The sequence below is a fragment of the Manis pentadactyla genome, chromosome 1 (assembly GCF_030020395.1).
Source record: "Manis pentadactyla isolate mManPen7 chromosome 1, mManPen7.hap1, whole genome shotgun sequence".
Taxonomy (NCBI): domain Eukaryota; kingdom Metazoa; phylum Chordata; class Mammalia; order Pholidota; family Manidae; genus Manis; species Manis pentadactyla.
In genome coordinates, this window is record NC_080019.1 from 114,975,696 (window position 1) to 114,992,672 (window position 16,977).

The following is a 16,977-nucleotide window of genomic DNA, read 5'->3' on the forward strand; positions in this document are numbered from 1 at the left end:
TGCTCCTGTGTTGGGTGCATATATATTGAGAATGGTTATAGCCTCTTGTTGGACTGAGCCCTTTATCATTATGTAATGTCCTTCTTTATCTCTTGTTACTTTCTTTGTTTTGAAGTCTATTTTGTCTGATACTAATACTGCAACCCCTGCTTTCTTCTCTCTGTTGTTTACCTGAAATATGTTTTTCCATCCCGTGACTTTTAGTCTGTGCATGTTTTTGGGATTGAGGTGAGTTTCTTGTAAGCAGCATAAAGATGGGTCTTGCTTTTTTATCCATTCTATTACTCTGTGTCTTTTGATTGGTGCATTCAGTCCATTTACATTTAGGGTGACTATTGAAGGATATGTACTTATTGCCATTGCAGGCTTTAGGTTCGTGGTTACCAAAGGTTCAAGGTTAGCTTCTTTAGTATCTTACTGCCTAACTTAGCTCACTTACTGAGCTGTTATATATACTGTCTGGAGATTCTTTTCTTCTCTCCCTTCTTATTCCTCCTCATCCATTCTTTATATGTTGGTTGTTATATTCTGTGCTCTTTCTTGTTTCCTTTAACTGCTTTTAGTGGGTAGTTGATTTTATTTTTTGCCTTTAGTTAGTATTTGGTTGGTCTGCTTTCTTTGCTGTGATTTTATTTTCTCTGGTGACATCTGTTTAGTCTTAGGAATGCTCCCATCTAGAGCAGTCCCTCTGAAATACCCTGTAGAGGTGGTTTGTGGGAAGCAAATTCCCTCAGATTTTGCTTGTCTGGCAATTGTTTAATCCCTCCTTCATATTTAAATGATAATCATGCTGGATACAGTATTCTTGGTTCAAGGCCCTTCTGTTTCATTGCAGTAAATATATCATGCCATTCTCTTCTGGCCTGTAAGGTTTCTGTTGACAAGTCTGATGATAGCCTGATGGGTTTTCCTTTATAGGTGACCTTTTTCTCTCTAGCTGCCTTTAAAACTCTGTCCCTGTCCTTGATCTTTGCCATTTTAATTATTATGTGTCTTGGTGTTGTCCTCCTTGGGTCCTTTCTGTTGGGAGTTCTGTGTATTTCCGTGGTCTGTTTGATTATTTTCTCCCCCAGTTTGGGGAAGTTTTCAGTAATTATTTCTTCAAAGACACTTTCTATCCCTTTTTCTCTCTCTTCTTCTTCTGGTACCCCTATAATACGGATATTGTTCCTTTTTTGATTTTTCACACAGTTCTCTTAATATTGTTTCATTCCTGGAGATCCTTTTCTCTCTCACTGTGTCAGCTTCTATGCATTCCTGTTCTCTGGTTTCTATTCCATCAATGGCCTCTTTCATCTTATCCATTCTGCTTATAAATCCTTCCAGAGTTTGTTTCACTTCTGTAATCTCCTTCCTGGCATCTGTAATATCCCTCTGGACGTCTGTAATCTCCCTTCGGACTTCATCCCTTAGCTCTTGTATATTTCTCTGCATCTCCGTCAGCATGTTTATGATTTTTATTTTGAATTCTTTTTCAGGAAGACTGATTATTTCTGTCTCCTTCTCTGGTGTTTTCTCTGTTATCTTTGTCTGCCTATAATTTTGTCTTTTCATGGTGATAGAGATCGTTTGCAGAGCTGGCATGAGTGATGGCTGGAAGAACTTCCCTTCTTGTTGGTTTGTGGCCTTTCTCTCCTGGGAGAACAGCAACGTCTAGTGGCTTGTGCTGGGCAGCTGCACGCAGAAAGGGCTTCCGATTCTTGCCCGGCTGCTATGGAGTTTATCTCCGCTGTTGCTGTGGGCGTGGCCTGCCTCCGGCCGCTGCTCCAAAATGGTGGAGCCGCATTGGAGGGGGAACGCCTGGGAGGATATTTATTTCCGTGAGGGGCCTCTGTGCTCCCTGCTGCCCAGGGGGTTAGAGTGCCTAGAGTTCCCTAGATTCCCTGCTGCCAGACTAAGTGTCCCAGAACGCTTCCGTCCCACTGTGGGGTCCCTGTCCCTTTAAGACTTCCAAAAAGCACTCACTTGTCTTTGTCCCAGGTGCGCCATCTGCAGGGACCCGCTCACAGGTCTTACTGTCCTGTTTCCCTAGTTTTCAGCTCCCCATGCATGCACTGTGTCTTCGCTCTGGTGCGGTTGGCTAGGGCTGGCTATTTAGCAGTCCTGGGCCCACTCTCCCTCCCCACTCTGACTCCTCTCCTCCCGCCCGGAGCTGGGGTGTGGGGCACTCGGGCCCTGCTGGGCTGGGGCTTGTATCTTACCCCCTTTGCGAGGCGCTGGGTTCTCGCAGGTGTGGATGTGGTCTGGCTGTTGTCCTGTGTCTTCTGGTCTCTCTTTTAGGAAGAGTTTTCTTTGTTGTTTTTTCAAAAATATATGTGGTTTTGGGAGGAGATTTCCACTGCTCTACTCACGTCACCATCTTGGCTCCACCCCTGTATAACTTTTTATAATGGTTATTATATAGATAATGTTATATATACATTGGTTAACACAGTCTACTGATTTTTTTCCAGTTGAAGTAGTGTAGAAACATTACCTCCCTTTCTAGCTATTTATCTTTCTCATTTTTATAATATATTGTCTTAAATATTTTCTCTATATCCATTTAGAACCTTTCACACAATATTATGAATTTTACTTTAACCATTAAATGTAAGAAACTCAAGAAAGGAATGTCTGTTATATTTACCCTTATTTTTGCTTATCATATTTTTTCTTCTTTCCCGATGTTCCAACGTCCCTTCCTTTATTGTTTTCTTTCTGTTTAGAGTACTTTCATTAGCCTCTATTTGGGAGTAGTTTTGTTGGCAGTTGAGAATGTCTTGATTTCCCCTTCATTCCTGAAGGATAGTCCACTGGATTTAGATTTATGGGTTGACAGTTATTTTATTACAGTGTGTGAAAAACTTTGCCACTTCCTTTGGACTTCTTGGTTTCTGATAATAAATCCATCTATTCAAATGTTTTTCCCTATAGCTAATGTGTTGTCCCTCTTCTGCCACTTTTAAGGATTTTTTTTCTTTAGTTTTTAGAAGTTGAATATCTTTGGTGTGGATTTTTTTAGATTTATCCTGTCAGGATAAATCTGTGTTTATGTCTTTTTCCAAATTTTGGACATTTTCAACCATTTGAGTAGTTTCAACCATTTGAGTATCTTTGAGTAGTTTTTTAGTCTTCCCCTCTTTCTTCTCTCCTTCTGAGACACAAATGTTTGATATTTTGTTATAGTCCAACAGGTCTCTGAGTCTCTGTTCACTTTTTTTCCCCCACCTATTCTCTCCTTCAGATTGGAAACTTCTTTTGTTATTTCTTTCTTCCATTTCTTTCCCCTGAACCCTCTATTCTGTTGTTTAGTCCATGCTTTGAGTTAAAAATCTTTTCATTTATTGTGTTTTTCAGTTCTAAAATTTCCATTTGCTTTTTATGTCTTTTTCTTTGATGACACTTACTATATTTTCATTATTTCAAGATTGCTCATTACTTATTGAATCACTTTTATGATGGCTGCTTTAAAAATCTTAGATCATTCTGGCATCTCTGGCATCTTAGTGTTGGCATCTATTGATTATCACTTTTTTAATTCAATTTGAGATCTTTCTGGTTCTTGGTAGGATTTGTGATTTTCTTTTGAAACCTAGACATATTAGGTGTTTTATGTGCTGAGACTCCAGATCTTATTTAAAATTTGTTTTAGCTGCTTTCTTCTGATATTGTGGTAAAAAGGCAAGGGGAGAGTTGCCATTTTCTTACTGCAGGGTGGGGGTAAACATCCAGGTTCCCCACTCAGTCTCCATTATACCTAATAGGGAATGCTGCTCCTCACTGCTGGACAGAGATGGGAGTTTTTCCTTCTTATTAGGCTTTTGCTGATGTGTCACTGGCTAGTTAGGGTAGGAATGCTTCGGTACTGTGCCCTGTGTGGTTGCAGTTGACACCATGGTGACAGCTGGATTGGGCATTGATGAAATTTCTAATTCCCTTAAATTTCCTCTGACATCAGCCCAGTGAGGCCACATTACATAATCTCCACTGACACTCTCCACTGGGGAAGAGGAAGGGGTTTGTTACTGGCTTATTGTGATTGAAAGTTCTGACTTTCTTAGCTTTCTCTGATAACACCCCACTTCGGGGAGGGTTTTCCAGAAAAACAGAACCAATAGGATGGATGGATGGATATAGATATAGATATATGAGAAGTAACATAAGGAATTAGCTCATGTGATTATAGAAGCTGAGAAGTCCCAAGATCTGCATGTGGCTGACTGGAGACCCAGGAAAGCTAATGTGTGGTTTCAGTCCAATTCTAAAGGCCTGATGAGTGAGTGAATCAACTCAGGAGAACTAATGATGTAGTTCTAGTCTGAAAGTTGCAGGATTGAGATCCAAGAAGAGCAGATGTTTCAGCATTAGGGAGGGCAATCTGCTTTACTCAGTGTGCTAATTCATGTGTTAATCTCATCCAAAAACACAGACACATCAAAATAATGTTTGACCAAATGTCTAGGCACCTTGTAATCCAGCAAAGTTGACACATCTAGGTTGAAAACTAACCATCTCAGTAGGCATGGGCCCAGTTTTTTTCTGTGGTGTTTGGCCAGAGTAGAGCAGATATTTCTAAAAGTTTTTTTTTCTCTTTTGCCAGATTCTTCAGTTTCTGTTTTTTTGACTAGATAATAAGCTTTTTGTTGGACCTTTTTTTTTTAGTTTTGCCTATAAACATTTCCAAGTTGCCAGCGTTTTCAGCTCCAAGTCTGGGATATATGGTTAAAAAGGACCCAGAGAGCACCCCACCATGTTGTGCCTTTGGTCTTAGATCCTTGCTGATTTGCTTTCTTCTCTCCTCCTTTCAGAATCTTATGTTTGTCTTGTATATATTGTTCAGGGTTTATAGTTGCGCTAATTGGAGGAATAGGGAAAAATATATCCTATCATCCTATCCATTCCTGGAAGTGGAAATCTCCTATTTATACTCTTTTGAAGGCATTTCAAGGTCCCTCGGATAAAGAAAGAGAAAGTGAGCAGGAATCTGGAATTGAAGATGGTGAGAGAGTTTAGGCTAAAAGATTAAGAAGTACTGCAGGGAATGGGAGTTAGCAAGTGGCAAATAGTAGCAGAGGTCTACAAAGAAGTAAAGTTTACACGTGCATTCTAGTGTAATTGTATTGGATTTCTTACTTACAAGAGTGACAAAAGTAAACCACTTGTAATCTTGCCAAAATTCTTAAATACTTTTATCTCATTTCTCTGCTTAAATCCCCTTCAGTGGTCTTACATTAACTCAGAATAAAGTTCAGAATCCTGCACATTGCCCCTTCCTTATCAAGTGCCTATCTCCCCTTTCTGTGTTCTGGTCACACTGTCTTTCAGCTCCTCATGGTTCTATGCTGTCTCTTACATCTGGACTTTCCCACAAGCTATTATTACCTCTTACTGGATGGTGCATTTTCCCCTACAATTTAGTTGGTTAATGCTGTCTTACAGATATCCATTTAAATGTCACATTCTCAGAAAGACATACTTAGGTTAGACTGCCTTGCTGTAAGTTTCTGTGGCATTCTATATTTCCCCTCCCCTCTCTTAACTTTAATCATGCTTCATTGTTACTACTTTTCAGAAATCTTTGTACTAGAACATAAGCTATGCCTGTTTTCTTAAATGTGCATCATTAATACTACCAATGCTCCTGGTCCATAGTAGATGCTTTATATAGATATGGTTCAACACAAAAGTGTTTTTTGTGTTTCCTTTTCTATGTGTCCTAGCCATTTATATTTCCATAGAATTGAGATTAATAGTACGTTGTTGTGGTGCCTGCACTGTTATTTTTTAAACATTCAATTAAAAAATTTTAGATCAGCTATACATTCATATGATTTAAAAATCAAGAAGTATAAAAATGTATACCATGAAAAGCTGGCCTACAACCCTTATGCTATCTGCCCAGTTTCCACCTGCCTGTCACTGTTGTTATTAAGTTTGTATGTATATTTTCAGATTTTGTTTACATAAAAACAAGCAAATACAAACATATTTAACCACCTATATATTCATATTTCTTTCTTCTTTAACCAAATAATAGAAAACTATATTTGTGATGTTTTAGTGTTTCACTTAGTATACTTGCAAATCTTTTTATATTGGTTCACAGAGAGTGTCTTATTATAGACAAAAATCCCTAATGAACACAGATGCAGAACTCCTCAATAAAATATTAGCAAACCGATCTCAAAAATACATTAAAAGGATCATTCAACATGACCAAGTGGGATTTATTTCAGGGAAGCAAGGATGGTTTAACATCTGCAATTATATTAAGGAGACACACCTCATTAGTGAAGGCTAAAAACCATATGGTTATCTCAACAGACACTGAAAAACATTTGACAAAATTCACCATCCATTTATGGTAAAAACTCTCAACAAAGTGGGTGCAGAGGGCACCTACCTCAATGTACTACAGGCTATATACACAGCAGACCCACAGCTAACATCATACTCAATGGTGAGAAGCTAAAAGCTTTTCCTCTAAGATCAGGAACAAGACAAGGATGCCCACTTTCACCACTATTATTCAACACAGTGCTGGAAGGCCTAGCTATAGCAATCAGACAAGAAAAAGAAATAAAAGGCATCCAAATTGGTAATGAAGAGATAAAATTGTCACTATATCCAGATGACAAGATTCTATATCGGGGAAACCCTAAAGACTCCACCAAAAAAGTGTCAGAACCAATAAATGAATTCAGTATAATTGTAGGATACAAAATCAGTATACAGAAATGTATTGCATTTCTATGTACAAATAATGAACAGAAAGAGAAATATGTCAATCCCATTTACAGTTGCATCAAAAAGAATAAAATACCTAGCAATAACTCTAACCAAGGAGGCAAAAGACCTGTACTCTGAAAACTATAAGACACGTTGATGAAAGCAACTGAAGAAGGTGCAAATAAATGGAAAGCTATTCCATGTTCATGGATAGGAAGAATTAATATTGTCAAAATGACCATCCTGCCCAAAGCAATCTACAGACTCAGTACAATCCTTATCAAAATACAAATGGCATTTTTCACCGAACTAGAGTAAATAATCCTAAAATTTGTATGGAACCACAATAAAAAACCCTGAATAATATAAGTAATCTTGGGAAAGAAGAATAAGCTGGGGGTATCATGTTCCCTGATTTCAAACTATACTGCAAAACTATAGTAAACAAAACAGTATGGTTCTGGCATTAAGAACAGATACATAGACCAATGGAAGAGAATAGAGAGCCTAGAAATAAACCCACGATTATATGGCCAATTAATATATGACAAAAGAGCCAAGACTATGCAATGAGGAAAACACAGTCTCTTCAATAAATGGTGTTGGGAAAACTGAAAAACTACACACAAAATAATGAAGCCAGGTCTCTGTCTTACACCATACACAAACTCAAAATGGACTAAAGGTCAAAATATAAGACCAGAAACCATAAAGTCCTAGAGGTAAGCACAGGCAGTACACTCTTGAACATTAGCATTAACAGTCTTTTTCTGGATATGTCTCCTCAGGCAAGGGAAACAAAAGCAAAAGTCAACAAGGAAGACTACATCAAACTAAAAATCTTTTGGCTATCAAAGGAAACCATTAACAAAACAAAAAGGCAACCTACTGAATGGAAGAAGATGCTTGCAAATTATATATCTGAAAAGGGATTAATATCCAGAATATATAAAGAACTCACACAATTCAACATGAAAAAAACAAATAATCTCATGAAAATATGGGCAGAGGACCTGAATAACCATTTCTGTAAAGAAGACATACGATGGCCAACAGACACATAAAATATGCTCAACATCACTAATATTAGGGAAATGCAAATCAAAACCATGAGTTTTCACCTAGAATAGATAGTACCAAAAAAAAAAATCAGAATGGCTGATATCAAAAAAACAAGAAATAACAAGTGGTGGCAGGGGTGTGGAGAAAAGGGAATCCTCATACACTGTTGGTGGGAATGTAAATTGATGCAGCCACTATGGAAAACAGTGTGGAGATTTCCCAAAAAATCTAAAAATAGAAATACTGTACAACCCAGTAATTCCACTTCTGGGAATTTACCCAAAGAAAACAAAATCACTAATTCAAAAAGATATATGCACCCGTGTGTTTACTGCAGCATTATTTACAATAGCCAAGATATGGAAGCACCCTAAGTGTGATTGGTAAATGAATGAATAAAGAAGTGGTACATATGTACAATGGAATATCAGGCGTAAAAAGAACAAAATCTTGCCATTTATGACAACATGGGTGGACCTAGAGGGCATTATGCTAAGTGAAATAAGTTAGACAGAGAAAGACAAATACCATATGATTTCATTTATTTGTGGAATCTGAAAAACAAAACAAATGAACAAACAAACCAAAAAAGAAAAATAGACTCACAAACACAGAGAACAGACTGGTGGTGGTTGTAGAGCAGGTGGGTGGGGGCATGGGTCATGTATGTGAAGTGTTTTTTTTAGGTTAAAAAAAAGTGTCATTCTTTTTGGTAGTTGCATATTATTCCTTTGTTTTTTGGACACTATTGTAAATGGTATTTTTTTGTCCTAATTACAACTTGTTTATAGAAATGCAGTTGATTTTAATGTATTGATCTTCTATCCTGCAGTCTTGCTAAATTTACTAATTAATTCTAATAATTTTTATTCATTCCACCAGATTTTCTCGATAGAAAGTCAGGTAGTCTGTGAATACAGACAGAATTTCTTTTTTTCTGATCTAGATGCCTTTTATTTCTCTTTCTTGCCTTTTAATATTGGCCCTAGTATGGTTTCCAATATGATGTTGAATAGAAATGGTGAAAGTTCATATTGTTGTCCTGTTCCGGTGTTAGTAAAGCAGCAGTTTTTGATTTATAAATATGCTAGCTTTAGGTTTTCAAAAGTGTTGTTTCCCAGACTGAGGAAGTTCTAATCTTAATTTCCTAAGATCTTTTTTTTTTCAGTAATGAATGTCATTGGCTTCTGTCAAATTCTTTTTCTGTGTTGATTGAGACCATATAGTTTTTCTTTTCTTCATTTGTTATTATGGTGAGTTATATTGATTGATTTTTGAATGTTAAGTCAACCCTGCATATTTAGAATAAATTCACTTTGTCATGACATATTTCCCTTTTTATGTGAACATCTGTGTTCATGAGGATTATTACCTGTTTTCCTCTTTTCTTGTAATGTTTTTGTGTGATTTTTGGTATTTGAGTAATGTTGGCCTTATAGATTTAGTTGTAAATTATTCCCTCTTTTTCAGTGTTATGAAAGAGTTCGTGCAGAATTTTTTTTTTTGGTATCATTAATCTACAATTACATGAAGAGCATTATGTTTACTAGGCTCCCCCCTTCACCAAGTCCCCCCACATACCCCTTCACAGTCGTTTGTGCAGAATTGATATTGTTTCTTCATTAAATGTTTAATACAATTCACCATTGAAAGTATCAAGGGCTTTAGTTTTCTTTGTAGGGAAGTTTTTAACTACAAATGCAATGTCTTAGAAGATTATGTATTTCTCCTACCTTTTTCTTCTTCAGGGGGTATTGGCATTTTCTATCTAAATAAATTTGGCCATTTCATCTAAGTTGTGAAAAATATTGGCAAAAAGTTGCTCATTCATTTTTATTACCCTTTTTGTATGTGGAAAATCTATTGTAATGTCAACTCTGTCACTCTGTTTTGTTAATTTCTGAATTAATTCTGTTGTGCTCAGAGAACATACTGTGTATGACTTGAATCTTTATAAGTTTGAAACTTGTTTTATGGCCTAACATATATCTTCTATCTTAATAAATGTTCTGTGTACTTGAGAAAAAGGTACTGCTGTTGGATGGCATGTTTTACAGTGTCAGTTTGTAGACTTCTTTATTAAGGCTATTGTTTCAGTGTATATCACTTTAATTATTGTCTATATATAATCTTCAATTTTCATATTCCTTCTTGAAGAATATTAGAGCTTATTTTTTATGTGAAAGGAGCATTTTATTTTCTGCTATGTGGTTATTTTCTAGTGTTATTGTATTGTGATCAGATAATGTTTTATGTAGTGTTTCTACTTTTGAAGTTTATTTAGATTTTCTTTATGGCCCAGTCAATGATCAGTTTTTGGTAGTATTCCATAAGCACTTGAACAGTGATTTGTGTATTTAGACAGAAATTTAGTTCATCATCAGTCAGATTTTTAAAATTATCAAGTCTTCCAAACTCTCTCCCAATTTTGTCCACCCAATTTCTCATGGACCGTGAGAAGTAAAGTACCCTGTTATAGTGCTCTTTTCTTTATTTTTCCTTCCATCTTGTGCTTTATGAATGTTAGCACTATATAATATAGTATGTACTATAGCTGACTCTTGAACAACACAGGGGTTAGGGGTGCTGACCCCCGTACAATTGAAAATCCATATATAAACTGTGTATGACTCTCCCAAAACTTAACTATTAATAGTCTACTGTTGAACAGAAGTCTTACCAATAACATAGTTAACTAACACTTATTTTGTATGTTATATGTATTATGTACTATATTCTTATAATACTTTAAGCTAGAGAAAAGAAAATGTTTTTCCAAGTTGTCAAAAGTCTCCAAAATTTTTTCCAGTGTATTTATTCAAAATATCCCTGTGCAAATGGAGCCATGCAGTTCAGACCTGTGTTGTTCAAGGGTCAGCTGTTTATAGTAATTTGACATACAGAAATAGGAAATTTATATTCATTATGATTTACTCATTTAATGCCTGTTAGCCTGGGTTTTACTTTACCGGATAGAAAGATCACAACCCCTAATTTTTCTTTGCATGGCATATCTTTGCCTATCCTTTTGTTTTCAATGTTTCTGGAGCACTGTATTTTTATCTGTTTCTTGTTTACTACACAGGATTGGGGGTTTGTTTTTGAGACTTTAGATTTTTGTTTCTTATGGATTTAATCTGAAAATCTTAAGTGAGTTAAGCCAAATAAATTTTGTTTTAAGAAAGCCTTTTACCCCTTACTCTATTTTTTATTTGTGCATATACTTCTGATATTTAGGAATGTGTATTTTATTCCAATGATTACCTTTATTATATAGTTCCCTTGATCCTCTATTTCCTTGGATGTTGTTCCTTGCTATCTTCAGTCTTGGTTTTCCAGATCCTCCCATCATCAAACCACTGGAATGATCTGTCTAAATGTGTGAATCTGATGGTTTCACTCTCCATTAACCCCTGTGTATATTCATAGCACTTATTACTAGGCTAGGTACTTAATTATTTATTTCTTGCCTTTAATCATTTTAAATATATTTAATTGTTTCTGATAATTAAAATATTTGAGGTTTTAGGTGTCTACTCCTATTATTTATAGTTTCTGTTGATGTTCACTCATGGTGCATTATTTCATGAGGTGCTTTAAAATTGTTTTATTTTGGGTACATCTTCAGTGGGACCTTATCAGTAGGACTTAACTTTGCCTGTGGTAAGTACTGTCTCTGGAGAGATTTTGAATTTGCTTCTTTCAAGGTGCCCCAAGAGTATCCTCTTTCAGAATCACTTTTTATGTTAATTTCTTGGCTTGATTGTTCCTACACTGAGGAGATAGTGTAAATTCAAATCCCAAATCCACCTCTGGCAGGATCATGATTATGGATTTTACGGAGTGCAGATTTACCCCGAATATGTCCAGGCTGAGACAACCTTTTTTGTTATCTTTCTATGCATAAAGGCAGATATTTTTTCCCCTATTTCCCTTTCACTAAGGATGCATCTTTTTCAAGAATCCTGGCATTAGGTGGCTCCTTGCTTCAGTTCTTTATATTACAAGGTCTAAGGCTTCAGCTTCTTTCAGGAATTAAAACCCAAGCTCTTATGTGACCAACAAATGTATGACAGTGTCAGTGACAGCTCAGGGCTTATTGCTTTGGTTTTCAGTTCCCTTTTCACTTTTAGGCTCTGGGTGTTGCCCTTCCTCTCTTGGGAGCTCTGCTGTGTATTGTAAAAACATATTAATTAAAACTTCCCCAGCATTTCTAGGGAGGTTATTTTTTCCTCCAGATTATCTGGTGCTCTATATTCGCATTCAGGGTTGTGACTTGATAGCGCTAACACTTTTCCGTGTTTTTAGTTCCTCTTTCTGAAAAATCTAAGATTTTAAATCTCGTTATAAAAAATACTGAAGTCTAAAGGAAGCAGAATGGGTGAGTCAGGGATAGCTTTATAATTCTTTCAGGATTGTAGGTCCTTCTGATATCTCTCTCTCTCTCAATAATAAGGGTTCCTCAGTTTTGTTCTTTTTTTTGAATAAGTATTGGCATATAGTATTCTCTTCTTCATATAGTGCCTTCTCCCTCTTGATGGGAGTTGTTTCTGCCCAAAGCCAAGGCTTTCAAGAATTTTTTAAAAAGGAAACTATTTCTTTGCACTCAGCGGAAAATGAAACAGTACTGCTAAGAATCTAATACTTGGTTACTTGGCAATTTCCTGTCATAAAAAGCTACTGTCTCTCCCTCAAACTGTTTCTCCTGAAAAAGGGCAAAATTATGGGTTGCCATGCAGTTGATATGAGCCTATACATGATGAACTTAAAGCAGTCAAAATATTATGAAACAGTAGTTGAATCAACCTTAAAGTAGCTGGTTTGGAGAACTGTGACAAAAGATGGACAACTTTAATCAACTGAACCACCAACAAGCCAACTATATCCTATTCTCAGTTTGATGTATTTTCTTCTGTTTTTTTTTTTAACTTGGAAGTTTCCTCTTCAAAGTTGTGAGATAGATTTATGTTTTCTACCTCATGTTTATTTGATGTTATTGTAAGCTCTCTATAAACTTACATATCTACATAAATTCTATTTAAGTAGTAAATTTACTTAACTATTTTTCCCATGTTGCATATGTAATTTCTTCCTCTCCTTCCCCTCCTGCTTCTGTTATAGAGCTGCAGGGCACACATTAATGCATTATCAAATTTTTTTTCTTAAATATATTTAGGATAAATTTCTACATAGAATTACTGGGTAAAGTTGTTTTTGCATTTTTAAAACTTTTGACACATAGTGCCAAATTGCTTACCAAAAGCATGATACAAAATTATATTCTTCCATAACCTAACAGTATCTTAAGCAGACCACTTCCGTTATGTGTTGTATCTAACCAGTGGGTCATTGGGATGTGGTGCTAATGCTTTCTTTATGGTTTCTCCACAGGATATGGTACCCATTATAGTTGATTACTGCCTTCTGCTGCAACGAAAGTGAGTATACATTGCCTGTCAGATTCAATTACTTTGAGCCCAGGTTGCTGCTTGCTTATGTTACAATTTACTGTTATGAATTCTTTGAATTTGGATAGGTTTTTAAAAGAAAATTATTTACAGACATTTAATTCTTTAACAATTTTCAGTCTGCTTTCCTAATAAAATTAAGTTTTCTGAACTACATGCTGTTGAGTGTATCATGTCTCTATTTGTGTGGCAGAATACTGGAGGTGAACATAGCTAACAAGAGAGCAATACTACTTAAAGGTCTTAAAAGTAAAAGTGTCTGATTCATGTACTATATATATAAGTTTTTGTGAACCATCACCAACACATGTTATTACAGACCACTCCAAAAAAGGCAAGAGTCATAGTGCTTCTGGAGTGTTGGTTTTTAGATCATTTTTGTTTAAAAGAAATCAGTATAAGTAAACTTTTGATTCAGCTTTGTTGGTTTAAATAGTAACCATATAAATTGACCTGTGCTATTCACATTTTTTTCACATTTATAATAATAGTATTTCCTTACATGCCAGGTATGGTCCTAAGCCTTTTACATTAATTTATCTCATTTTTATAATACTGAGATAGACTTTAATATCTTCATTTTACATAGGAGGTTCCAGAAGTAGAAAGCCATTAAATAACTTGCCAAAGTGCACTCACACTTCTGAGGAACAAAGAAGGCATTCTAACATAGGAAGTCAGCTCCTGGGCTCTTGCTCTTTATTATTTTTTTTCATTGAAGTATAGTTGATATACAATATTATATTGGTTTAAGGTGTACAACATAATGATTTGACAATTACATAAATTACAAAATGGTCACCACAATAAGTGTAGTTACCGTCTGTCACCATACAAAGTTATTACAATATTATTGACTATATTCCCTATGCTGTACTTTTCATCCCTGTGACCTATTTATTTATTTATTTTTAAATTTTTTATTAAGGTAGGATTGATGTACACTCTTATGAAGGATTCACATGAAAAAACAATGTGGTTACTACATTTACCCATATTATCAAGTCCCCACCCATATCCCAATGCAGTCACTGTCCATCAGTGTAGTAAGATGCCAGAGATCCACTATGTCCCTTCTCTGTGCTATACTGTTCTCCTCTGATCCCCCACACCATGTGTACTAAACATAATTCCCCACAATCCCCTTCTCCCTCCCTCCCCACCCACCCTCCCACACCCCTCCCTTTGGTAACCACTAGTCCCTTCTTGGAGTCTCTGAGTCTGCTGCTATTTTGTTCCTTCAGTTTTGCTTCATTGTCATACTCCACAAATGAGGGAAATCATTTGGCATTTGTCTTTCTCCACCTGGCTTATTTCACTGAGCATAATATCCTCCAGCTCCATCCATTTTGTTGCAAATGGTAGGATTTGTTTCTTTCTTATGGCTGAATAGTATTCCATTGTGTATATGTACCATGTCTTCTTTATCCATTCATCTACTGATGGACACTTAGGTTGCTTCCATATTTTGGTTATTATAAAAAGTGCTGCGATAAACATAGGGGTGCATATGTCTTTTTGGATCTGAGAAGTTGTATTCTTTGGGTAAATTCCAAGGAATGGGATTCCAGTGACCTATTTATTTTATAATTGGAAGGTCATACCTCTTTATCTCCTTCACTTTTTTCACCCAGTTTCCTCACTTGCCTTCCCTTATGGCAACCACCAGTCTGTTCTCTGTGTTTATGCATCTGTTTCTATTTTGCTTATTTGTTCATTTGTCTTATTTTTTAGATTCCTCATAAAAGTGAAATCATATGGCATTTGTCTTTCCCTGTCTGACTTACTTCACTTAGTGTAATGCCCTCTAGGTCCATCTATGTTGTCACAAATGTCAAGATTTTGTTCTTTTTTATGATTGAGTAATATTCCATTGTGTATATGTACCACATCTTCTTTAGCCATTCATCCATTGATAGACACTTAGGTTGTTTCCATATCTAGGCTGTTGTAAATAATGCTGCAGTAAACATAGGGGTGCATATATCTTTTTGAATTAATGATTTTATTTTCTTCAGGTAAATACCAAGAAGTGGAATGGTATTTGATATGTGGAATGGGTTGAATCGTATTTCTATTTTGAATTTTTTGAGGAGCCCCCACACTGTTTTCCATAGTGGCTGCACCAATTTACATTTTTCCCAACAGTACATGAGGGTTCTCTTTTTTGTCACATCCTTACTAGCATTTGTTGTTTCTTGTCTTTTGATATTAGCCATTCTGACTGGTGTGAAGTGATAGCTCTTCATGGTTTTGATTTGCATTTCCCTGATGATTAGTGATGTTGAGCTCTTTTTTGATGTGGCTCTATGTCCTCTTTAGAAAAATGTTCATTCAGGTCTTTTGTCCATTTTTTAATTAGATTATTTGGTTCTTTTTCTGTGTATGTTGAGTTGTAAGGGTTCTTTATATACTTTGGATAGTGACCCCTTACCAGATATATTATTTGCAATTATCTTCTTCCCTTCAGTAAGTTGTCTTTTCATTTTGTTTATGGTTTTATTTGCTATGCAGATGCCTTTTAGTTTGCTGTAGTCCCACATGCTTATTTTTGTTTTTGTTTCCCTTGCTTGGGGAGACATATCTAGAAAAAAAGGCTAATGCTGGTATTTAAGAATATACTGCCCATGTTTTCTTCTAGGAGTTTTATGATTTCAGGTCATATACTTAGTCTTTAATCCATTGGGCCCTTGCTCTTAACCATTAGCTTGTACCACTTTCTGAGTGGTAGAGAACACCTATGAGGATCCAAAGCAGGTAGACCTAAAAACCCTATCTATACAACACTGACTTGACTCATGAGTTTGTATATATTCAAGTAACCTAAGTCATAAAAGGCTGTGTCATAATTTGAAAGTATTAGTAAAAGTGATTGAGGGCAGTTATTTGCTATGTCAGACCTTTGACTAAGTCATGAAGAGCTTTAGTTTCTGCTTACTCAAATTTATTCCAGTGTTTTAGCTATAGTGTATGTAATTATCCAGAGAAATAAGTTGTGTTCATATTTGGGATGTTGTTGAGAACATGCTTTATGTTATATAATGTCTTCTGTCGGAGGGCCTAAAGGATAAATTTCCCTTAGATGTTAGTACTGGAAATACTTTTGCATCTTTTGAACAGCTAGGTCACTTTTAGCTGATGAGCAATGAATTTTATAGCTAATTACTGTTTCCTAGAAAGCTAAGAGCCATATATATTAACCTTACTCTAGCTTTTCTTAGTTTTCTCTTTACTTACTTTTCCTACTCACTTCCTTGTTATAGGCATGTGTCAGAGATATTGTGTGTTCTGTTCTGACTATTGCAATAAAGCGAATGTCCTAAAACAAGTCAAATGAATTTTTTGGTTTTCTAGTGTACATGAAAATTATGTTTACATTAAATTGTACTAAGTGTACAATAGCATTATGTCTAAAAAACCAATTAATTCATTAATTAAACAATACTTTATTGCTTAGAAATGGTAACCATCAACTGAGCTTTCAGTGAGTCATAATTTTTTGCTGGTGGAGGGTCTTGTCTTGATGTTGATGGCTGCTGACTGATCAGGGTGTGGTACTGAAGGTTGGGGTGGCTGTGACAATTTCTTAAAAGAAGAAAACAGTGAAATTTCCTGTGTAATGGGCTCTCATTTCATGAACAATTTCTCTATAGCAGGCAATGCCTTGTGATAGCATTTTACCCGCAGTAGAACTTCTTTTAAAGTTGGGAATTAGTCTTCTTAAAGCCTGCTACTG

The 16,977-nt window shown here is 35.8% G+C and overlaps 1 protein-coding gene across 5 annotated transcripts in view; it reads left to right on the plus strand.

Moving 5' to 3' along the window:
• The window catches only part of VPS8 (VPS8 subunit of CORVET complex), a 331,520-nt gene that overhangs the window by 110,065 nt on the left and 204,478 nt on the right, over positions 1-16,977 (plus strand). For all 5 annotated transcript variants that reach the window (XM_057500758.1, XM_036875334.2, XM_057500761.1 and 2 more), the window contains one exon: positions 13,165-13,211. In XM_057500758.1, coding sequence (XP_057356741.1) covers positions 13,165-13,211 — 47 coding nt within the window. The remainder of the gene's footprint in view (positions 1-13,164; positions 13,212-16,977) is intronic.